We start from the raw sequence: 24,367 nt of genomic DNA, 5'->3' as shown, positions 1-24,367 counted from the left end.
CCCATTCCCTTCCCCACCTCAGCATCTATTTCCCTCCCTTCCTTTCTCCCAAGTTCATGCCTTGTGTCCAAAACGCACTCCCTCCCCCTTTTGTGTTCCCCGTTTGTCTCCCAGCCCATCTTAGCAACTTTCTCAGCAAAATGTAGCTCGAGCCGCGTAGGCTTGTCTTCTATTTCCTGCCTGTCCCGCCGCACATACATAGCCGATCGGAAATCGTCCCCGACTTCAGCGCTGACGTTGGAGGGCGGGCTTTGCTTAAGCCCTCCCTCCGACGTCAGTGCTGACGTCGGGGAAGATTTCTGATCGGCTGTGTAAGCGGCAGGGCAGTCGGAGTAGAAGACGAGCCTCGCGGCTCGAGTTATATTTAACCCCGCGGGTCCCCCATCGTCCCCGTTCAGCTCTCTCTCCTGTGCACCCCCTGGTAGTACTGCCCTGATGGCGGCCCTGCGCGTGCCAGCTGCAAGGCCTTCGCGTGCCACAGTTGGCACGCGTGCCATAGGTTCGCCATCGCTGTCTTAGACCCATATATCTAACCACACATTTACAGGGGTATGCTAATAAAAAGGTGGTTTCTAATTTTCTTATTTCTTCTCTCATTATAAGAAACTCTCTTTGGGCTCCTTTTACTAAGCTGCGATAGCGGTTTTAGCATGCGCAGAATTGCTGCATGCGCTAGACGCTAATGCCAGCATTGAGCTGGCATTAGTTCTAGCCGTGTAGCATGGGTTTAGCACGTGCAGCAATTCTGCGCATGCTAAAAACGCTATCGCAGCTTAGTAAAAGGAGCCCTTTGTCTCTCCTGAGTTAATTTTGTCACATCCGGGTACATCCATATTCTTTGACCACAAAAAGGAGTTACACCTTTTTTAAAGTAAATTCTCATAATAGAGGTGAGATCTTGCTCAAACACAAAATTCACTATCAAAGTAGCTCGCTCCTTAACTTCAACAAGAGAATCGTCAAGTATTGCTGTAAGATCTTGCAAATTTTGATTAGACATGGCCAACGTCAAAAGTAGGCATGGCCAATTTCAGAAGTGGTGTTGGGGGGGGAGGAGACAAGATGGTGGACGGCTGTTGATGGTGCTCTGAATGCCCAAAATTATACTTGCTGCCATTTTACCTTCTAATCTTCAGATCATTGTTCTTGCCAATGCCACATACTAAGAGGAAGGGAGGGATGAGGGCCGTGATGTCTCAGGCTCTTTCATCCACTGCTCTGCCAGGAAATCATGGGCTGGACTCTGTGGCAGAGTAAAGTGTGGGAGCTTTCAATTCTTTGGAAGAGAACACTGTATGTGTCGTCGTCTCCCCCCGATAATTTCCATGCCTCCATGTCCAGCAGAGGCGTGGAGTTTTGAGTTGAGATCCAGGAGAGAGGAGGAGGAGACCCTGGAGCTGGATTAAGGTGGAACTTCTCCTGGGATGGAACTGTAATGTGGAAAGATTAAAGGAGGGGTTGGAGAACCGACCGCTGCACCTACAGTTACCCTGGAGACACTTTTTCTGTCCATAAGGAAGCTGGATACGACGGTGGGGAAAACAGCACAGGATATGGAGATATTGGTAGCTAAAGTTGATGCTTTCTCCTTAAATGTTGAAAAGTTACGACAAGACTGTATGGAAAAGATTCAGAAAGAAACTAATACCTTGAAAGACTATGGGCTCCTTTTACGAAGGTGCGCTAGCAGTTTTAGCGCATGCTACAATGCCTCCATAGAACTAGCATTAGTATTTTCTGTGTAGTGCACGCTAAAAATGCTAGCGCACCTTTGTAAAAGGAGCCCTATATTTCAGCAGTTATTAAAGAACAGAATTTTGTCTCTCGGAAGGATGTTCAAATAGAGAATTTCAATAGACGTTTAAACCTTAGGGTGTTAAATTGTCCAAAAATTGTGGCTATGTCTCCAGTTGAAGTATTTAAGAAATTTCTACTAGAAAATTTGAATTTTCCACAGGAAAGTATTCCGCCTATAAATAAAGCATATTATCTACCGGTTACTAAAGATAGACTGAATTCTGGAAAGGGGGACATACCATTATTTGGAAGTGACATTACTAACCAAAATTTGCAAAATCTTACAGATCATTTATAAATAAGTTAAATAGCACTGGCCCCAGTACAGATTCTTGTGGCACTCCAGTTTTACTCTCCTCCACTGAGAAAAATGTAACTCTCAAGCAACCAGAAACTATAGTTTATTTGGTGCCAGATAACTTAGAGTTTACTGTATTTGTAGGTACTTTCTTTGACTGTAGTGAGTTCATAATCTAAGGTGTTTTTTTGTACCTGGGACAATGGAGGGTTAAGTGACTTGCCTAGGGTCACAAGGAGCTGAAGTGGAATCAAACCCAATTCCCTAGGTTCATCTTATCTCACTGCACTAACCATTAGGTTACTCCTCCTAATATTGGATTTCCAAATGTAATACCACTGGCTGTCAGCAAAATGCAGAGCCCTGCTGGCTAAATATCAACCCCAATATGTTCATTTCTGATGGCATTTTTGTTATGAAATGCATATATAGCGTACTATTCAGAGGAGATGAAAAGATGAGGACTCTCTTCATGTTCTTCTACCGTAGGTACCCACACATATAGAATACTCTCTAAAGCAGGAATTTGTTATAACCGAGTGTGATTTGTTATCACAAAGCACCCTCAATAAACCAAGCTGATTCATAGAATTGCTCATAATGAATATTCATCAGACATACGGTATTTGCACACATTTGGTCCAAGAATGAGTTTCATTTGTATACTGTAGTTCTGCTACTTTGAAAACCAGGCTTGTTTGAGACACTGGAGAGCTGAGAAATCCTGTAACAATCAATCAGCAGTGACAGCTTTAATCCAATAATGTGGCAATTGCACAGTCATGAGGTCACCAAGCCTGAAATGCGGGTGTAGTGTCATTAATCTTTGCTCTAAATTTTTAATTCATTAGCATTAAGGTCACTAATCCTATAATAAAGCAAAAAGAATGTTGCTAATTTGAAAATTAATGATGACATTACTGGTTAGAGAATAGACATTGCCTTAGCTGCTCCTGCTTGTCTGACACATCTTGGTTTAGCTGTAATTCTCACTAATATTGTGCGGATCCTACAATCAAGCTATAGAGATCTTTTAAATGGAGCTGATGTCACTGCAAACAACATAGATACATAGTAGATGACAGCAGATAAAGACCTGAACTATTCATCCAGTCTACCCAGCTCATTAATTAATTATTAAAGCAATAATGAATCTATAATAATAAAAAGCTAAGCGTGCATGCGCACTCGCGCTGCGTGTTCCCTGATCCCTTTTCTGTCGGGATGTGGCAGCACGAGTGCGCATGTGCTAGATGGCGCAGCGGGAGGGGCCGCCACTTAGGAGAGCAGGGGATTCGGCTGGCCCAAGGCAGGCAAGACCCCCCTTCCCTGCTGCACCCAGGCCCCACAGCCCTGCCTACTTGACGGCCCAAAAGTATCACAGGATCGACTCCTCAAGCCGGGATCGCAGCCTTCTTTGCCCTGCCCTCCTTCGCACGATTTAATGCGGAAGCTGGGACCGCAGCCTGCTTTGCCCTGCCCTCCACACGCTTTAATGCTGAATCACTGATCCCACCCACCCAGGCACCCAGGCCCCGGCGGTCCCCGCCGGCAGAGGCGGAAAGACAGCTCGGCGGTGGATTGGCGTGACAGTGGCATGGGCTGCGGCTGCCTAGCGCCATGGAGCGGCCCATACCAAGGCGGGCGACGATTGGCTGGAGAGACGGAGCTCAGAAGCTACGGTTGGGAGCGCGAGACTGTTAGGTGGGCAGGCGCTGTCCCAGGCTGCTGGCACTGCACCTCCCCCTCCTCTCCCAAAAGACCAGGTCTCATCAGTGGAGGAATCGGCGGGGCAACTATGACAGCTCCTTCCTGTATGAGGTACTAGATCACCAGGGCAGTTAAAGGTAGTTTATGGGGGATGTTCTTCAAATGGGAGGAAGGGCCAGCATAGTGGCACGCATTTTCTTCCAGTGGGGTAAATGGTTGACTCAGCCTATTGGAGACCGTCTTTTTGTTGGGGTGGGGTGGATTTGGGCCCAAGAAGACTTGATCTGGTGGCAAAAAGGGAGGTGGGAAGAAGTTTCAATTTCTGCCAAAAATGCACATGCATTTTTGGCCGAAGGATGAAACATGAAATCTGATTTTAAGCTGGTTTTGGTTCAAAAACCCAAACTGAAATTTGGTTGACTTCCAGAAAATCAAAAGGAAGACTTAAAGTTTTGGTGCTGTTCCAGGAAATATAGTAGCTTGCATATTTCATCTATAATGTCCTGAGAAAATATTGTCTTGAAATAGTCTCACACACATCATGAATTAGCAAGCAGTGCTCCGAAACAGGTTTCTATCATTGCCCTGAGTTTTATATAAGGCTCAAAATTAGGCAACAGCCAAATATAATAACTGGCCATTGTTATTATATTTCGTTTTTGAACTGTTGCCTTATACAAAACTCAGTGCAATGATAGAACCCTCATATGCCAGGTCTGAAAAGAACTCCTGATAAGTGTGTGAGACTGTTTCAAGACAATAGTTTCTGTGCCTAAGTCTACATATCTATTCTAGCACCCGTTAATGTACCGGGCTAAAAAACTAGTATCATATAAAATACTTGATCCTGATCTTTCTTTGGTATTTCTGGGACACAGACATTATATTTTATTTTATTTATTTATTTATATTTATTTCAGTATTTATATACTGTACTACTTATAGCCTAAGTGGTTTACATTCAGGTGCTCAAGTATTTTTCCCTATCTGTCCTGGTGCCCAGATTCTATAAAAGACGCCCAAAAGGTAGGCGTCTAGATGTTTCAATGTTTTATTAAAATTTGATAAGATCACCTATTCCTAGGTTTCTAGGTGAGTTACAAAGAAATAAAAGTTAAACAATATTTAAAATACAAACGCTTAACTTGGGGTTTATTTGATGCACTAGACACACTAGGACAGGTGGGGAAGAACTACATATGATTAAAGAAAAGAAAACAATTATCTGGGTGCCTAACTTTATTGTTTAACAGGCACGTAATTGCACATAGTTGGATGGTAGGTTCCTATCATTTTCAATTATGCACCTAGTCCAAGGCGCCTACCTCAAAGTAGGCATGGTTAAGGGTAGATCTTATTGGTATATATGGCATTATTAGAGAATGTTTAAAAGGTCTATTTGTTGGACCTATTTGTTTGTGTTTGGTTTTGGGGCAAATCAAACTCCCAAACATTGTAAAAATAAAATGTTTTAAACTAAAAAAACAACAACCATATTCTACTTTGCAAAACAGTCAGTTACTCTATACCAATGGTCTCAAATTCACGGCCTGGGGGGCCACATGCGGCGCACCAGGTACTATTTTGAGGCCCTCAGTATGTTTACCATAATCACAAAAGTAAAATAAAACAGTTTCTTGATCATATGTCTCTTTAGCTATAAATTACAATATTATTATTAATAATATTCCAAATTTTCCAAAAGGAAAGATTTATAAACTATAAAGAGTTTTACCTCATGCAAAATAGTCATTTGTTTAATAAGACATGAACTATTTTTTCTGAGGCCCTCCAAGTACCTACAAATCCAAAATGTGGCCCTGCAAAGGGTTTGAGTTTGAGACCACTGCTCTATACAGTCCTATTTCTGACCTTTGAATCATATAGGCCTAGTCTGCAGCAGCTCCTTACAAAGGACCTTTGTTCCTCAAACAATCTGTACTACTTGTCACCACCTTCCATATGGAGAGAATTGTTTTAAAATTACCACATTGCCTACTGAATTTTACTACATATCAGCAAATGCTTAATGAGCTCATTATTTTTAATTAGCATGCCTATTATCCTATTTGGTAGCAATAACTCATTTAATAAATTGAGGCACACTAAATAGTACATAGGGTGAAACATGTCATAAATACCTTGTCACACTTTAATGTGGTAAGGAAACAATCATCACCTGACCATAGGGACAGGAAGGCTACTAAAATCCATTTCATACTCTACAGTCTCAACATCTACAGCTCGACACTTTGATTTTAGTCGGATCGCAAGTGCTGTTTGAAACCTATTTCTAAAACTGAAAAAATATTTCTCCATTCCAGATATTATGCTTAGATTTATTATTTTAATAATTGTAGATGCTTAACCACAATAATTTTGGGATAGCTATAAAGATATATATTTAGGCCCAGATTCTCTATATAGTGTTGAAATTGACGACCGCCTAAAAAACGGCCATCGATCGCATGTCAATCACGCGATGGCACCGTATAGAGAATCATAGCTCCGGGAATGATCGGTGCCGGAAATGAAGGCCAGGGATTTCCAGGCCTACATTTCTGGCACCTATCTTTGTCATGAATCATATCTATGTAGTCGATTTACGGCACCTAATGCTACTTCAGGTGTCAGCCATGCCCATTATGGCTTAGGCTCCATTAGGCACCTCTGGACGTGCAATTCCAGTGCCTTTTCTTTAGGTGTTGGTAGGCGCTTTAAATTTAAAGTTATTTGCTGTTTCAAACACCATTTCCCTATTAACTTAAGGCACTGGTAGGATGCCTACCAGCACCTAAGTTAAGACACTGTTTGTAGAATTTTCCCTTTTGTGAATAACTATGTCAAAATGGCTGAGTTCATCTGATAGTCTATGACTTCTTAGATCAAGGCTTTTCAAGTCTGTCTTGTATTTTTGCATTGTAAGTCACCTGGAACCTGCATGGAAAGGCAGAGATCATAGGAATAAATAAAATAAATGTATCCACAAATATATATGAGTTAAATCTGCATTTATATCACTGGATGCAAATTTGTCTTGCAAATTCTTATCCTGAAAACTTAAGTGGCTGGTTTGAAAGTCCTACTTATGTTCTAGTGCCATCTGCTGTGTATTCCATTAAATAAGTCAACTCTAAAGTCTCGCAGAAGACTTGGGCCCTCTTTTACTAAGGTGCGCTAACCGATTAGTGCATGCTAATCAATTTAACGCACGCTAAACGCTAATGAGGGCATGCTAGTCTATGGATGCGTTAGCGTTTAGTGAGTGCTAATTCGATTAGTGCGTGCTAATCGGTTAGCGCACCTTAATAAAAGAGGAGGTTGGAGAAGTAGAGAAAGAAAAATGGATCTTAGGTGTGGAGACGAGTAACAGAAGAGACACCTCTGGCAAAGCGAGAGATTCACTATCATGAAAATGAGCATGGTAATGATAAAAGAAGATCACAATCATTGAAAAAGGAAAAGAAAGAATGAGAACAGAAGACAAAAAACCTGAAAAAACACAGGATAGGTTTGAAAATTTAATTTTTAAAGACATATTTTAGAATAAAAAATGCAAGCTACAAAAATTTGTTACTTCCTGTTTTGCTATCAAGATGTATTTTCTCCTCTACCAGGATGTACTCATCTAGGGGTACATAAAGTGGTTACCCAGCCTGGAAAGGTGGTAAGGCAAAGACCCAAAGCGCCAGGAAGTGGAGAAGTAGGTAGCAGAAATGTTATGGCTTGGGGTGATTGAAGAATCTACAAGTGAGTGGTCCAGCCCTATAGTGTTAGTACTGAAACCAGATGGTTCTACCAGTTTTTGTATTGATTTTAGGCAAATCAATGAAGTGTCCCGCTTTGATGCATATCCCATGCCTCGAGTAGAGGATATGGTGGCACAATTAGGAGGAGCCCGATATATTTCCACCCTAGACTTAACTAAGGGATATTGGCAAATCTTGCTGGACCCAGTATCCTGAGAGAAGACAGCATTCAGTACCCCAGGGGGGCTGTATCAGTTTACCATTCTCTCTTTTGGGTTACATGAGGCCCCTGCAACCATTCAAAGAGTGATGAACTTGGTATTGAGACCACATCAGGGATATGCCAATGCGTATTTGGATGATGTTGTGGTATTCTCCTCTTCATGGGAGGAACACCTCACACACCTCATTGCTGTATGTGAGTCTCTGAGGAAGGCTGGTTTAAGAGCCAATCCAAAAAAGTGCTATGTAGGTTAAATATTTAGGATGCCAAGTGGGAAATTGATGGGTGAAGGCTCTAGTTTCAAAAGTAGAAGTGATTCAGAAGACAGCTGTCTCAAGGACAAAGAAAGAACTAAGAGCATTTTGGGGCTTAGCAGGGCACTATTGTAAGTTCATTCCCCGATTCTCAGAGATAGCAACTGACCTCACTGAGTTGTTAAAGAACTCTCACCCAAACAAATTGGTCAGGGATAAGTGTGCAGAGACAGCTTTTCAGAATCTCAAGGATGCCCTGTGCTTGGAACCTGTGCTTAGGAACATTAATTTTAAACAGGAGTTAACCTTAAAGACTGATGCTTCTGGGGTAGGTTTGGGAGCTGAATTGAGTCTGGGGAAGAACAACACCCAGTTATGTACCTAAGCAGAAAGCTGACTGAGACAGAACAAAGGAATTCCACCACAGAGAAAGAATGTTTGGCCGTGAAATGGGCCATGGAATCTTTGCGCTACTACCTCTTGGGCCGACACTTTGTATTGGTGACTGATCATGCCCCGCTAAAATGATTGGGTCTGATGAGGCACAGCAATGCCAGACTCATGAGATGGTACCTAGTCTTATAGGCATATGATTTCACTGTCGAGCATAGGGCAGGGAAAAATCACATCAACGCAGATTACCTGTCCTGGGAAGGGGGTGGCATTACACCAGTGAGTTAGTCCAAAGGATTAGGAGTCCTTCGAAAATGGGGGGGTGGGGAGGTATGTGATAGGGTGCATGTCCCATCACGTGAGAGAGTACTTTCTCGAGGGAGGGCTACACCAGAGTCTACCCCTCCCCAGAGTTCCCATGGGTAATAGGTAACCACGGTTAAACAAGGAATAGCCGGATCCAACTAGTTCCTAATGGGGTGGTTCTAGTCATAGTGAAAGACTAAGTGGGTGGTGTTAGGAACCAGCACCCCTATTTCCCCGGAGTATTGTATTGTCCAATAGTAAAGATTGAATGACCTTGCCATTGGACTTGAATAACTAATTTGCATTCTAATTTGTATAAGAAGTGAATTGCAGAGAAAAGGGGCGATTTAGAAAGAAAAGAGACTCCTAAGCCTTAAACTGGACTCCTGATAGGGAGAGCAGCTTTAGCTTGGAACCCTTCAATCCTTAGGGGACATTTTGAGGGGGATCAAGAGGGACCTCACCCTGAATTGAATAGAGGGGTTGATTAATGAACCTCCCAGCAGAAAGGAGCATAGTTTGAATTCTTGGAAACAAGAGCTACAGGGCAACTCTTGAGGGGAGGAATGTGGGCCTAGTGCCTAACTCTTGGTAAGCCTGAAACCTTCTATAAACACTTGGCCTACACCCTTGGTAGGTGGAGGAAGGATACTTGGCCTCCAACCTTGGTAGGTGGTGGAAGGACACTTGGCCTACATCCTCGGTAGGCAGTGAATGGACATTCAGCCTATACCCTGGTAGGTGGTGAACGTATACTCGGCTCACAGCTTCAGGTGGGCAGTGAAAGGACACTCAGCTTACACCTTCAGGTCGACAGGGCCAGGGGCATGGTAGCCATGTGCTTAGCTCTCCAACCAGGCCATGCAGTAAAATAAATTTTCTACCAACAAATGTCACTTTTGAACCATGTAAATTATTCTGCTTTACCAAAATCTTGTCTAGTGTAGCATATTATCCTTGCTTATCGATCCTATCTGTATCTTGTTCTACCTGCCTAATTTTATAATTAATCTTGCTCTATAAGAAATAAAATTCTAGTTGTTTATAAATGCTTTGAATCTCAGTCTTTTACTTTTCATGACACCAACACTTTATCTGTACATTATTGACTATTGTACTTTTCTTGTGTACCATTTTTCCTTTTGCATTTGTATTTTGTAAAACTTTCAATAAATTTTCAAGGAAAAAAAATATATATATATATTATACTTAATACATTATTATTATAGAGCTAAGGTTGAAACAAGCAGATATATATATATATATATTCTTTCTCCAAATTAATAGTTCTTTATAAGATATATTTCTCTAAGTCAGAGAGAGGGATATATTTTATTGGCGGAGATTCATCCCAATAAATCCACCCATTTAAACCAGTGGGGGACTGACCAAAAGGGGGCTGGGGGCACCCCGGTACCGGTAGGCTCAGAAGCCCTCCTACCTCTGACCGGAGATGCGTCATGAGTGGGGATGAGGATTTTCACGAACAGCTGAGGTTCAGCAGATATACGGGGAGAACCGAGACAAAGGCCCTGACCCCTACACCTTCGTGGATCCCTCTGATGGCACCGTGTACGAATGGGACCTGGACAGGAAGGCCTGGTCCCCAAGGTAACTGAGGACTTCTTAGCTATGTACCATGCAAACTATGGCACTGCTGCAGATGATGTGAATTCTTCCTTTGCTCCTTCTGCACAGGCAGAAAATGAAATTGCTGCGAACCCCAAGGTTCCTGAAGAGAAAACGATTGCAGATAATGATGCATTGCCTGTTCCACAGGTGGAACAAAAATCAAAAGCAGAAAAAAGAAAATTGGAGCCAGGTTGGTTTAATGTTGAAGCTAGAAATCCAAATGTCTTTGTGACTGGTCTTCCTCTAGATATTACACAAGATGAATTTGTACAGATAATGTCAAAGTGTGGTATCATCATGTGGGACCCACAGACGGAAGAATATAAAATCAAATTATACAAGGATAAAAAAGGAAATCTTAAAGGAGATGGCCTTTGGTGTTATCTGAAGAAAGAATCTGTGGGCCTTGCACTGAAGCTTCTGGATGAGTCTGAGATCAGAGGACACAAACTGCATGTCGAACTTGCAAATTTTCACCTGAAGGGGGAGTATGATGCCAGCAAAAAAAAGAAAAAATGCAAAACCTACAAGAAGAAACTATCTTTGCAGAAAAAGCAACTTGGAGGCCAGAGAAAAAACTAGGTACCTCTTGAATGCGGCATGGACGAGTTGTCATCATCAGGAATATGTTTCATCCAAATGATTTTGAGAAAGATTCTTTGATATTGAATGAAATCCGAGAAGATCTTCGGACCGAATGTGAAAAGTTTGGACAAGAAGGTTCTTCTATTTCAGGGGTGTCCAATGTCGGTCCTCGAGGGCCGCAATCCAGTCGGGTTTTCAGGATTTCCCCAATGAATATGCATTGAAAGCAGTGCATGCACATAGATCTCATGCATAATCATTGGGGAAATCCTGAAAACCCGACTGGATTGTGGTCCTCGAGGACCGACATTGGACACCCCTGTTCTATTTGATAGGCATCCAGATGGCGTGGCCTCAGTATCATTTAAGGAACCAAAAGAATGTGATATGTGCATTCAAACATTACATGGATGATGGTTTGGTGGTCAACAACTACATGTTGAAACATGGGATGGTGTTACAGATTATCAGATAAAAGAGACATCACGAGAAAGGGAAGAAAGACTTAAAGGATGGGAAACTTTTCTTGACCCTGAAAATAAGCAGCAGACAACTGCAGTTGATCCAGATTCTGCTGCTTTGAATAAAGGACTGGTCGTAGGGGAACAGCCTTCACAAAGGATTAGCACAGAGGGAGATTTGAATAACCAAAATCTAATGGGGAGAATATGTCCTACTGGGACCAGAAACCCACAAGTGTCCTTATGGCACGGCCTCATCTCAGTACAAAATCATAAAAAGGAAGCTCTCCAGAAAAGTAACATGCTATAGCTTCTTGCCTAGCATTGACACATAAGGACAGCCCATCAGCCTCCCCTTCTGTGCCAGAGTCTCATTTATTTATTTAAAAATATATATACCGCATAATATATACTGCATAATGAAGCCTAGGATGAGGGGTCCAGCCTGGACTGAATGCCTGCTCAGTGGATTGCACTCTGTAAGCTGCAGTGGAACGCAAGGGGCAGACCTTCGATGTATGTTGGACAAGGACACGAGAAAATTTTAGCACTAGTGGACACCGGTGCCACAGTTAACACTCAATAGCTTTGTCTCTCTAGGATCACACTCCATAAGGCCAATAAATCTGTCCACTTTTGCAGGAGACACCAAGATGGGATACCGATATGGAAAAGTGCAGTTTAAAATAGGAAATGATACTTTCCAGACTACGGTAGCACAATATTGAAGTAGCCTTGTGAGATACTGACCTATTGTATCAAGGTTCACAGCAGGAATGTTACCCCCATTCCTGGAGTCAGCAACCCACTGCACAACCATACACTGTCAGCATTACAGGTATCCATTGTTATAATGGCATGCAGGAGGAAACCAACGATACCTCACAGTGCCTACCTTTACAGCTGTATCCATGGGCTTGTGTTTTGAGAATACCAGCCACTAACTTTGAAAGGATATCTCAGGTTCACAAATTTCACTATTACTACTCCTGAAGGATATTCTATCCCAGGATATACAGGTGCATCTATTGTCAAATATAATGCAGCCAAATCCCTTCTGTTATCTCCTACCACCATTGTCCACTCTATCTCATTAAATACATCTGCTACTAATATCTCTATTGTTTATCCCCAATGCACTCCCTATATGAGAACTTTAACTTGAGCTTGTACTCGGTGGAAGGATTTATGGATGGGAGATGGCCAGGTGTCACGAAAGCGTCGAGATGTTCTTAGCACAGCCTTAGGAGTTGCTGGAACAGGTCTGGGTGTCATCAATGCTATGGACTCAGAGGTACTTGCTAACAAAATTGCCAGCAGTACGGAAAAAAATAAGACAAGCTATGGACTTATCCACAATTGACACTCACAGCATACAAACACTTCAATCACATCAGTTGGATTTGGATACATTCTAGTATCATCATCAGACAACTGCCAGGAACCTAACGGTGAACATGTTAAATGCTACCTTTTCCAATATTCCTTGGCCTTAGCCTCTACACAATCACAACAGTTTGTATTATCAGGATTGCAGAAATTTTAAGCTTGTTGGAATACAATATGACTTCCTCAGAAAAATTAACCGTCAATTGGTGATACCTGACCTCATTCTTCTCAGACCTGGACCACAATGAACTGTTTAACACAATTATTACATATCTGACTGAACAGAACATTTTGGCTTTACCAGTGATCCAGTTGGGATTGGTCCTGCCTGGAGGACATCTCATGGTGCCTTACCATGATCCTGTTTTTGCATATTCCATCAATGAACAATTAAATATTATCTTACAAGATTTATGTATTCCCATAGATAAGAATAATTATTTTGTGTGTGATAGTAACCTAGGAAGTTATTATGATAATTGCATGCTTAATGGTACTTGTGCTTTTCATCTTTCTAATGATAATAGTAATTCCCTATTCCTGTTTATGTATTAAAATTACCTGTCCCTATATTATTGCCAATGGTAAGCTTTTTATAGTAATCAAAGGTTTAAATATATGCTTATGTGATGTCACTAGGATTACAGGATGTGATTTTAGCTATTCTAGACCTATAATGCAGTATGTTTCCACCGACTGATCCATTGCCACACCTGAACTATTACCTATTCCCTTACGCTTCATGGGGGTGGGATATAAATCTTTTAGGTATATATTGTTAGGGAATTATCAAGTGATAATGTAATATGTTGTGTTTCATATTTTAATGTACACTTGATGTATATGTTAAAATGAATAAAGATTTTGAAAAAAAAAAAAACCCACACTCTGACATCAGAGGAGTGGCAGGACCACGGCAGAGGGAATGTGCTGCTGACGATGGCAGCTGCAAGGATTGCTACAGCACTGATGATCCTGCAGGCTACCATATTATATTAAAGTAAGAGCGGGGAAGCTGACCGAACATGCAGGCCTTCGGAGGAGGGGGGATGCAGCCTTCCCGACTGATCCTCCCCCTTAAAGCAGCAGCAGCAGTGGACAGCCAGCAAGAGGTAGCGCTGCTGCTCCTGCTTTAGCAAGGCACGGGGAAGAAGGTCAGTCACCAAATCGGGAGGCCAATTTTTTTTTAAAAGCAAATCAATTTGAATTGATTCACCCGATTTGAATGGGAAATTGGGCAGCACTTGTACTTACAGCATAGTTCTATGCGATTTACAATAGTTTACTTGTTCATCACAGCCAAGTCAACAGGCACTGGATTATAAAGTGGTTTGCTCATAGTTATATAAGAGGTAAAAACTAAAATATGAACTTGTTCTAGAATAATTCTCAATTTCCTTCCATGTAGGAGGTATTTACCAACCACTGGACTGGCTAACATAGAAGACAGGATCTGACCTGGAATTTTTATGGACGTGTAATTTTATTAGTAAATATTTACTCACATTGATGGCCAATTCTGAACATGACTTGTTTTGGCCTTTAGATATTCTTACAGCTAAAACTCATTTGACAAATATTAATAAATAAGAATGCTTTAAAAACATATTGGAGTATCCAAAAATCCTGAAAGTCAACATTTGTTTAGTAGATGACAATTTTCTGTACACAGTATAATTCTCTAACACATGGTATACAATTTTCTTTGTCAGACAAGTTAAACTTGAGGTTTATTATGAAGAGAGACCATCCTATTTACTCAGGTCCTTTTATTCTATATAGTCTGCCTAAAAAAAAAAAAATCTGCACTGACTAGTACGGCACTAAGTGTGATTCTAAGCAGGCTCAGTTGTCTCTACACATCCTAATGTTAGGCACACCCAATTTATACCAGGGTTTTCTTTGTCTAAATACCTGTGCTTAAGTTAGGCGCCTAACTAAAAAACACGCCACGATTCACCCTTAACCATGCCCACTTTTAGACAGGCACTTTGGACTAGGTGCCTACTTTTTATAGAATCATGTTTTACAAGTTAGGTGCCTAACTTTCAATTAAGTCCAATTAAAGCCAGTTGAGGTGTTAAATGACAATTATCGGTGCCTATTAATGAATAAAGTTAGGAGTGCAAATGTAAGCGGGGGCGGGGAGTATGGACTACCCTGAGTGCCGTCTTCGTGTGGGGCACAGCGCAGCACCTCTCCTCCTCTCAGCACCCCCCTCTTTAAATGTTCACCGGTGCGAGCAATATCTTCCACCCACTGCTGGCATAGGCTCCCTTCTGATTTCACATGCTAGTCACGGGACCAGGATGTGATGTCAGAAGAGAGCAGACGCCTGCGCAAGCAGCGAGTGGAAGACGCTGCTCGTGCTGGTGAACAGTTCAAAAGGTTCAAAGGGAGCACTCAAGTGGCGAGAAAGAGTGGGGGGCGCTCAAGCGGCAATGTAGAGCACCACTGACACAGGCGCCAACTTCCCTCACTATGCCACAGGATGTAGGTGCCTAACTTTCGGCGGGCTATATAGAATTTGCCAGTCAGTGCCTAGATAAGACAAAGTACTATTTTATTTTTCACAGTAATATCAATCAGCTCAAAGCTATAGTTTTCAAAATAACTACCTATCTGCATTGCTATTTTATTTAAGGTCTACCAATCTCCAAAAGGTCTTTAAAATAGATCTCAACAGTAGCACAGGCAGCTTCTTCCAGAGCACTCAGGTACTAACACCCAAACAACTGTATGATAATTCTCAGTCAGGGGCATGGGATGGGTAAAGAGAGACTCATTTCCAATAGGCTTGTATCATTCCGGTGTATTCTGAATTTGTGTATTTAAGACCTCTCTCATATGGTGGAATAGCTGTCATTCAGCTACATTTGGGCACATTAAATCCATGACAGGTTTTTGTGCTAAAGTCAAGCAAAGTAAGCGGTAGCAGCTTCAGATCCAGAATACTGACTAGCAAGTCAATTCTCCAGCATTCCGGCTGTTGCCATGTTCTCCATTCCCCTCATTTATTTTTGTTTGCTTACACTTCAAATTGCAATATAATCTGAAAGTGGTCACCGATCCTGCTGTGCCAAAATCCAAACTTCTAATTTTTGTTAGCCTTAATAATTTACCAAAGACAGAAAAATCATTTGGCTGAACTAAATTTCAAGGAGGAGTACATGCTAAAATTGTGCTTTAGTTACTGTCTGCCTTTAAAAAATGAATTGGGCTCTCAGCTTAAGCTTTCACGGTGATATTTTCATGATCCCATTGTCCTTGGGATCTATTACAACATCATTCCTTTTCCTTTGTGCTTTTAAATCCTCGCATGGCATTGTGACCAAAACAAACTGTAGAAGGTATCCTGCAGCAAAGCAAAAACAAAATCACTTTGAATGTAACTCCTCTTGATTCATGCACAATACTGTTGTAAAGTTGCTGAATATATATAACTTGCTACTTTGAAGAGAACTCATGGCAGCCAATCAGCTAGTGGCTCTGCACGGGCAGGAGTGAAGGAAGGTCGCTCCTGCCATGATTCACCACTGGACTACCAGGGATACTAAAGATATGCGAGGGAGGTAAAAATTCTTAGAATCGGCCGAGACAGGAGGCGGGAGGGATCGCACCTGTCCCAGCTACCATTGGACCACTATGGTTCAGGGCAGAGGCCTGCAACAGGTTCAGGAAGGGGGGGTGGGTCAGCGCTAACCCGAATATAAACCGAGACCCCCATCTTTGGGCCAATTTTTGGCTCAAAAATCTTGGTTTATATTCGAGTATAAACAGTAAGTTATTTAATACAAAACCCAGTGTGGTCAGAAGGAATGATATAGCTCTAATGCAAATACACAAAAGTTAGGAATTTGAGAGTAATGAATTCCCTTGGCCACCATAACGCTGCACCCTTCTGTAAGGTTATGCCACTGCGTTAAATTTAACGAGAAGCACAAACATTAACTCTGCATGGATTTGGAGCAATTTTCAATTTTTACCATATTAAAAATATGAGCACATCCTTTTTAGATTGGGATCATTTTGAAGTGGGTGGATATCAGTCACATGGATGGGATCATGAGAGGCATGTCCTGCAGACAGGCAGCTGGCACCCCACCTCCTTCACGGCATCTCGTGGTACAGTTTGCGATACATTGATTTAAATAATAGCTGCCTGGTTTATTTTACGGATACTTTGAAATTCCATCAAGCTGACAACAACGAAGCTAGTGAAAGGTATGGAGAGCCATGACTACGAGGAACGACTTAGGAGACTGGGGTTGTTTTCCCTTGAGAAGAGGAGACTGCGAGGAGATCTGATCGGGACTTTCAAAATACTGAAAAGATTCGACAAAATAGAGCAGGGGAAGCAGTTATTTACAATGTCCGATGTGACACGGACAAGAGGACATAAACTGAAGCTGAGGGGGGACAGGTCCAGGACGAATATCAGGAAATTCTGTTTCACGCAGCGAGTGGTGGACACCTGTAATGCTCTCCCAGAGGAGGTAATTGCAGAATCCACCGTTCTAGGATTTAAGGGTAAACTAGATGCGCATTTCCTTAAGAGTGGCATAGAGTGATACGGGTAAGGGTAAATTAGATGCACATCCCTCTTGAGAAGCATACGGTGATATGGGAACTAAAACTAGGTCAGGGTACACCTGGTGGGGCCTCCATGTGTGTGGATCACCGAACTTGATGGACCCAGGATCTGATCCGGAGATGGCAATTCTTATCTGTTCATAAGATCTGCCTTAGATATGCTGTATTAAGTTTAAGAACAAAAACTTAGGAGACAGACCTGTACTTATGGTGTGGACTCTCTGATGAAGAGCTGATCTGGCTTACACTGGAGGCACTTTCCATCGGTTCAGGGACAGACAACTCCATGGAATCCACTGGAGACAGTTGTGTATCATCTTCCACATTTGTATCCATATACATCTTCACATTGTGCTTTAGCAGTGTGTTATTACTGTGGAAAGGTAGTGAATAATTAGGTTCTTAACTGGATAAACTCCTCTCTTTTAATACACACAGGAGTTTGTATGTTAGGTGATTAATTTGTGATCGTGAACTGGTGCAGAAGGATGTCAATCATATCTTTCAGCTCCTCCTTCTTCATCAGTGGAGTGTAGCTTTCTCTTCAGTTTGTACCAAAGCAATTGATCTCCACTGTAACAGAAGAAAAGAGAAGGGAACTTCCCTGGAGATGTCATACATTTCTGTTCTGTTCTGTAACTCATGAAAAAGAACAATCATCCTGAACTTGTAACATAGATGTATCAATGAACCAACCTGTGTGAAACTAGAACTAACACACAAGGAGCTCCAAAGCTCAACAAACTCACTACTTTAAATAGTAATATTTTCATACATGTTATGGACTATAGAGTTGTGTGAGGCAGAAAGCAGGCAAATTGCAAAACTCATAGGATAGTCATACAGACTTCTGTGTGTATTAACAAAAAGAAGATTATCCAGTTAAGAACCTAATCTTTCATTCTGTTACATAAACATAGGAGTCTGCACAAAAGCAGTGTCAGACATCTAGTGTGGAACAGATGAGCCTGCCTGCAGCCACCACGTCCACTCTGTAGAACCTTGTAAAGGTGTGGATAGTAGACCAAGTAGATGCTCTATAGTTCTCTGCAGGAAGAACTGCTTGGAACTCCGCCCATGAATATGCCACACTTCTGGTCAAATAAGCTTAGAGAGAAATAGATGGCCATTTTCCCTATGAATCCATCTGGCAATAGATGCTTTGGAAGCTGGTTTGCCTCATCTTGATTGACTGGTTAGAACAAAAAGATGGTCGAAAAGCTGAGAATCATTAATTCTCTCCAGGTAGTGGAATAAAACTCTGTATTAATCCAGCCTCTGCAATATCTTATTGTGATGGGGTAGAGTCGCTATCACCCCCAATCACTGCTGAAAGAAAGCTGCATTGGGAATCCCTATGCTAAAACCTACTGGGTATAAGCTTTTCCCAGCAGGCCAAATGAAGCAAGCTCATTTACATGTTGAGTCAAGTTGGAACAGCTCTCACCCTGAGAGAAACAGGAGCTTGCAGACAAGACCTGGAATGCAGAAAGACAACTGAGAGAGAGTTCCTGGTGACAGTAATTCCTAAGAGTGACCCTTTGGGGGATGCATGCTGGCACCCACCTAACCTCCAGTAAATGCAAACCCAAAATGACCACCAGGTCTGTGGAGACCAAGGTACAGGAACAGCTGAACTGATCAGCAGGGACCAGGGGAGACAAATTGACTGGTCACTCAGGTCTCCCAGTACCTTGGTCTACACGGACCCACTGGTCACTGGAAGAGATTTGAGTGACAGGAATTGATTGGAAAAGACTAGAGACACCTGAGTGACCAATCAGCAGTTTCTGCCAACAGCAACGAAGCGACCGCTTAATACTTATCTTACTTAATTGAACATGTAAGATGAAAAGCAGACAAATGAACCTCTTGGTTGGCGTGAAAGGCTGATACACCTTTGGTCCATATGCAGTGAAACTGCAGCCTCTGAAATCCTGAGGAAGGGCTTTCTCCAGGAAAGAACCTGTAATTCCGAGATCCTCCTTGCTGAGACTATTGCCAACAGAATACTGTCTTTAATGTGAGCTCTAGAAGGGACGCCTATTGCAGAGGCTCATATCGAGGCTTAAAAAAGCCCTTCAAGATGATATTAAGATTCCAGGATGAAAAAGGCTGGCACAACGGATGTCACAACCTGAGTGCCCCCTTGAAAACCAGGTTATCTTTGGATGGGCTGCCCGCAATAGCTTTCCTCCTCAAGCTCAGAAGCATGAGAGGCCTGCCATCCGGACTTTCAGATGCCACTGCTAGTCTTTTTTCTAGTTCAGCATGTAAGAATGCCAGGATCATAGGAATTGGTGCCTCAAAAGGCTCTACCTGATCTTTGGTGCACCAGAGCTAGAAAGCCTTCCAGGCCTTAACATAAGCTGCAAATGCTGATAGCTTTTTTTGCTCAGAGAAGAGTCAAAATTATTACCTCCAAATAACCCTTGAGGGTTAAGGCCATGTGCTCAACAGCCATGCCATAAGACCAAAGTACTCCGGATTATCCATGGGAATTGATTCCTGAGAAGTTCTCTATGAACCAGTAGCTTGATGCATCTGTCTCATTGGAGATGCTCTAGATCCACATACCAAGGCCAACGAGGCCTGTGACCCGCTCCACCGTGGGCCACGGTTGAAACACATATAGAAACTTCTCTTCTGGACAGGGCTGAACCAACATGTCCAACCCTGCACTTCCCGGTTCATCTCTTCGGCTGTAGAAGCGATTCACCTTTGCTTTATTGGCTGAAGCCATCAAGTCCATCACCAGTTGCACAAAATGATTGTTCAATATTTTCAGAATTTTCACTAAGTTGTGAGGAATGAAAACTGCCTCTGCCTCATCTGGTGAGTTGGTGAGGTCTGCTGTCTGGCAGATTTTTTGGCCGGCGATCCACCATGCTGGCCGTAAGGTCATCTAAGACTTTACCAATTAGCATTTGCTCTTTAAAAGGCAGCCTGCTTAAAGTGGCTTTGGAGGCTGAATTGTCCACCCATTGCCTAATCAAGAGCATCCTGTGGGCAGAAACTCATGACATTATGTTAAAAGGTAGTCTATTTGAGCGCAACAATTTGTGTGTTTGATTAAATAAACATTACCTGCATCTTGTATAGGTGTCTGTAGTTCCTTTTTTGTTTTTTATCTACTGTGCCCTTACTGCAGATCTGTTGGATTTTATTTTTTGTTCGATCTAATGTCATATAGAGCACCTGCCACATTACTCCCTCCAGCACTAGCTGGTTGCAGACATCCTCTTCCTCAGCAGAAGTCGTGGTTATCTTATCTATAGATAACAGTGAACTGGAATAGTAAGCTTATTAGCTATTAGAGTTAGCAAAATTGCTACCGTTTCTGGGCAGGCCAGAACTTGGATCCAAAGAAAAATATTACAAGCTTCTAGGCCTTTCTACAATCAATTCCCAACCAGTGGGGTTGTTATTTGTTGTGGGAATTAGAGAATGACACGCGGAAAAAATCTGTCCCCGTCACCGCCCCGTCCCCGGCCCACCATCCTCTTTACCACCCCGTCACCGCCGTTCCCTTCACCGCCCCGTCTCTGTCACCGCCATCCCTTTCACTGCCCCGTCACCGCCACTGCCATCCCATTCACCGCCCCATCACCGGCCCTGCTGCATCCATATAAGCCTTAGTACTGTAATATTTAGCTTATTCCTTTCTTATAAATCAAAGTTCCTGCTGCTGAACTAGAGAAAGAGATGTTCAGCTGGCAGGGCTTTGTTTATAAATTTTTATCAACACAACTAATATACTACTTTATCCTAAAGCAAAAAATAAATAAATAAATAGAATTTTTTTTTCTACCTTTGTTGTCTGGTTTCTGCTTTCCACATCTTCTCATTCAATTCCTTCCATCCACTGTGTCTTCTCTCTGCATCTTCCATTTGCTGTTACTGTGCCTCTCCCTTCACCCCTCCCCCCCAATTGGTCTAGCACCCATCTTCTTCCCTCTGCTCCCCCATAGTCTGGCATCTGTCTTCTTCCCACTCTGTCTTCCACATTTCCCTTCAGGGTCTTTTCCTCTCCACCCTCCTTCAATGTCTGTCCTATTCCTTTCCACCACAACCCTTCCCTCCCTCCTTTACCATCTGTTCCTTTCTACCACCCTTCATCTCCTCTCGCGTGGCCTATCTATCTACCTTCCTCCCTCTTATTTTCATGGCACGTTACAATGTAATTTGTGCAAGCCACTGGAGCCTGCGAGCTCGGTTCCTGTCCCATCCCCACAAACCATCTTGCTTCTGTGCTTCTATTTTCCCCATTTCTAATATCTCCCCTATGTATCTGCCATTGCCCCCCCCCCCCCGTGTCCATATACCATCCCCATGGCATGTCCACTTTATGTCTCTGTCCCTATGCCCCATGCACATAATTTCCCCTCTTTCTGTTACCTTCCTGTGTCCAGATTTCCCCTATCTTCCTCTTCCATACCAGTGTGTCTCTTCTTTTCAACCCCATCTAGCTTTTTTCCCTTTCTTCCCCCCCCCCCCTGCTTCTAGCATCTGGCTCACCTGCCTGTCCTTCCCTTTCTTTCCTGCTGTGGGTTTTTCTTTCCGTCTTCATCCCCTTGGCCCAGAATCCTTTTCCCTTTCACTCCCTCCTTCCAGTTTGAGCCGGGAACACGAGCGATCGCACGGTCCCCGCAGCCTCCACCCGCCTGCCCAATCGATCCTAGTGTTTAGCCAGCTCTCTCCCTTCTCCTCACCTTAGTTTGTAGGTTTTCTTTTTCGGCGACCTGCATGCTTTCCCAAAGAGCCGCGCACGCGTGGCTGCTAAGTGTTCAATCTTCTGCTCTGCTGCAACTTCCTGTTTCCGGTTGCGTCAGAGCAGAAGATCGAAACTGAGCAGCAGCGAGTGCGCTGCTCTTTGGTAGCGTGTGGGTTGCCGAAAAAGAAAGCCTACAAACTAAGGTGAGGAGAAGGGAGAGAACTGGCTAAACACTAGGATCGATTGGGCAGGCGGGTGGTGGCTGCGGGGACCGCGCGATCCTTCATGCCTCACTGCGGGGACAAGACCATTCACCGCTTCCACGGGACGGTGAATGGCCTTGTCCCCGTCTCCACAGCGACTGCTATTTTTCGTTCCCCGTTTCGGCGGGTAAACCACCACCGTGTCATTCTCTAGTGGGAATTACCATATTGCCTCACTCTTCATCTTCATTTTTGCTCTAGCCTTCCAGAGTCTCCCATTGCTCAGTGACCAGCAAGGTGATGTCCGGATGCGTGGAAAAAAGGTGGTCTGAGCATTTGTGCCACTCATGACGATGAACTGTGAAGTGGATGGCTACTGGGGCTCCAACTTCAACTCATTGAGTGTATCCATAATAACATGTGGGATGGTAGCCGACTTGAAAAGTCACCACACCAATGGATCTTCTCCCTGGTCGAATGCAACAATCACCTCTTGATTTCTAGTCCCAGACAGGGAACTGTAATCTCCCCACCACTCAAACCTCCTGCCCTAGAGAACTCAGAGGAGGCCAAGCTCTAGACACTCTTGCGTGCCCCATGGCATGCCGACGCTCCTCAGCTGACCATTCAGTGCAAAACTGGCATGATGAACAGCCTGGGGAGTCCATCCCATTGACTGAGCCAAATCGAGGGGATTTGAGGCAGATTGAGGCTTTAGAAAGATCATTTAAAATTCAAGATGGTTGCCACCAGCAAATATGCATCAAAATAGTGGGGGCTCCCCTGAAATTCTAAAACATAGGGAAAATGGTTGTGCTGTGTTGGTGCCTGCCTGTGTCATCTTTGCTTCAGCCTGACAAAGTGGAGATGACTTTCTGCCTCAAATCCTTGTTGAAATCAATGCACAATTGGAGATCTTCAGGCTGCCGGTTGAACTAACACTGAACACTCCACCTCCACCAATTCTCACATGATGGGGGGAGATTAAAACATAGCCAGCTCCCTGAAACCCAAAAGGATTCACAAAGAGGTCCCACAGACTGCGCTCAAGCCTCTAATAAATCAGAAAGCAAGTTGGATCCCAGGGGAATGGACCCCAAACCCCGAAGAAACCCAAAGCAGGCTGGCTCAACAGGTACACCTGGGGGGTTACCCTGCGAGCTGCAACCTGCCCTTGTGGAGTCTACATCTTCTCCCAGGCAGAGTAGCCCCAAATATGGGTCCTCTTGGCACCAAAGCCTAATGACAACATAAGAAAAAACCCAAAAATAATAAAAATTGAACAGAGCAGATCAGAACACACCTCAGTTTGCTTGCAGAAGGAAAACTAGAGAGGAAGCTATACTCCACTGGTGAAGGAGGAGCTGATAGATGTGATTGCGAGAACAGATTAATCACCTAATGTACAGAATCATGTGTTTATGTAACAGAATGTTTTGTTAGTGAAACATCTTTCTTATAGCAGCTCATCTTAACTTAACAAGTCATTGTTAACATAATTCCTAAATACTTTATCAAAATATACTACCTGATTTTTGCTCCCATATTAAATGCTATCTATAAGCTAATACTAAGCAGGTCCTCCCCTGTGTTTTGTTTGCAATTTTCGCTTTCAATCAGACAGCAAGTGGGCAAAATAGCAGAGGGTGTAAAAAATGTCATTCTGCTGTTGTATCTACTTGTATATCACATTTTGAAATAAAACAGTAGATATAATAAGAGTTGCCTTAAACAGTAACTATCGTGGCAGGTAAACCATTGTATTCAACCTGCCATCCATTGGTTATTTTTCTCATCGTTTGATATATAAGATGTTTTATTCAAATGTTGCAATGTTTGTCATAGTAAAATAATCAAAAATGGAACATTTTTCAACTAAATTAGGGGTCCTTTTACTAAGGCGCGCTAACCGATTTAGTGCATGCTAAAGATTAGCACATGCTAATTCGGTTAGCGCGCCTTAGTAAAAGCACCCCTTAATATCTAGATGTCAACAATCAGTGCTGTATAAGTACACTTGTATTAAATTAGTCCTGCTCTTTTCAGATTGCTTCCTAAAC

General features: G+C 42.8%; 1 protein-coding gene and 1 pseudogene across 3 annotated transcripts in view; one reads left to right on the top strand and one right to left on the bottom strand.

Annotated features, from left to right (window-relative positions):
* The first annotated feature begins 10,190 nt into the window (after positions 1–10,190).
* Positions 10,191–11,718, top strand: LOC117359745 (annotated as a pseudogene).
* A 2,549-nt stretch (positions 11,719–14,267) lies between these two features.
* Positions 14,268–24,367, bottom strand: part of ZNF511 (zinc finger protein 511) — a 33,847-nt gene continuing 23,747 nt past the window's right edge. For all 3 annotated transcript variants that reach the window (XM_033940809.1, XM_033940808.1, XM_033940810.1), the window contains exons 5-6: positions 17,590–17,763; positions 14,268–16,152 (exon numbers count right to left, since the gene is read on the bottom strand). In XM_033940809.1, coding sequence (XP_033796700.1) covers positions 16,083–16,152; positions 17,590–17,763 — 244 coding nt within the window. In that variant the 3' untranslated portion in view covers positions 14,268–16,082. The remainder of the gene's footprint in view (positions 16,153–17,589; positions 17,764–24,367) is intronic.

This window comes from Geotrypetes seraphini, chromosome 4 (assembly GCF_902459505.1).
Source record: "Geotrypetes seraphini chromosome 4, aGeoSer1.1, whole genome shotgun sequence".
NCBI lineage: Eukaryota > Metazoa > Chordata > Amphibia > Gymnophiona > Dermophiidae > Geotrypetes > Geotrypetes seraphini.
The sequence above is the reverse complement of the archived record's forward strand: the minus strand, read 5'-3'. Positions and strand labels throughout refer to the sequence as shown.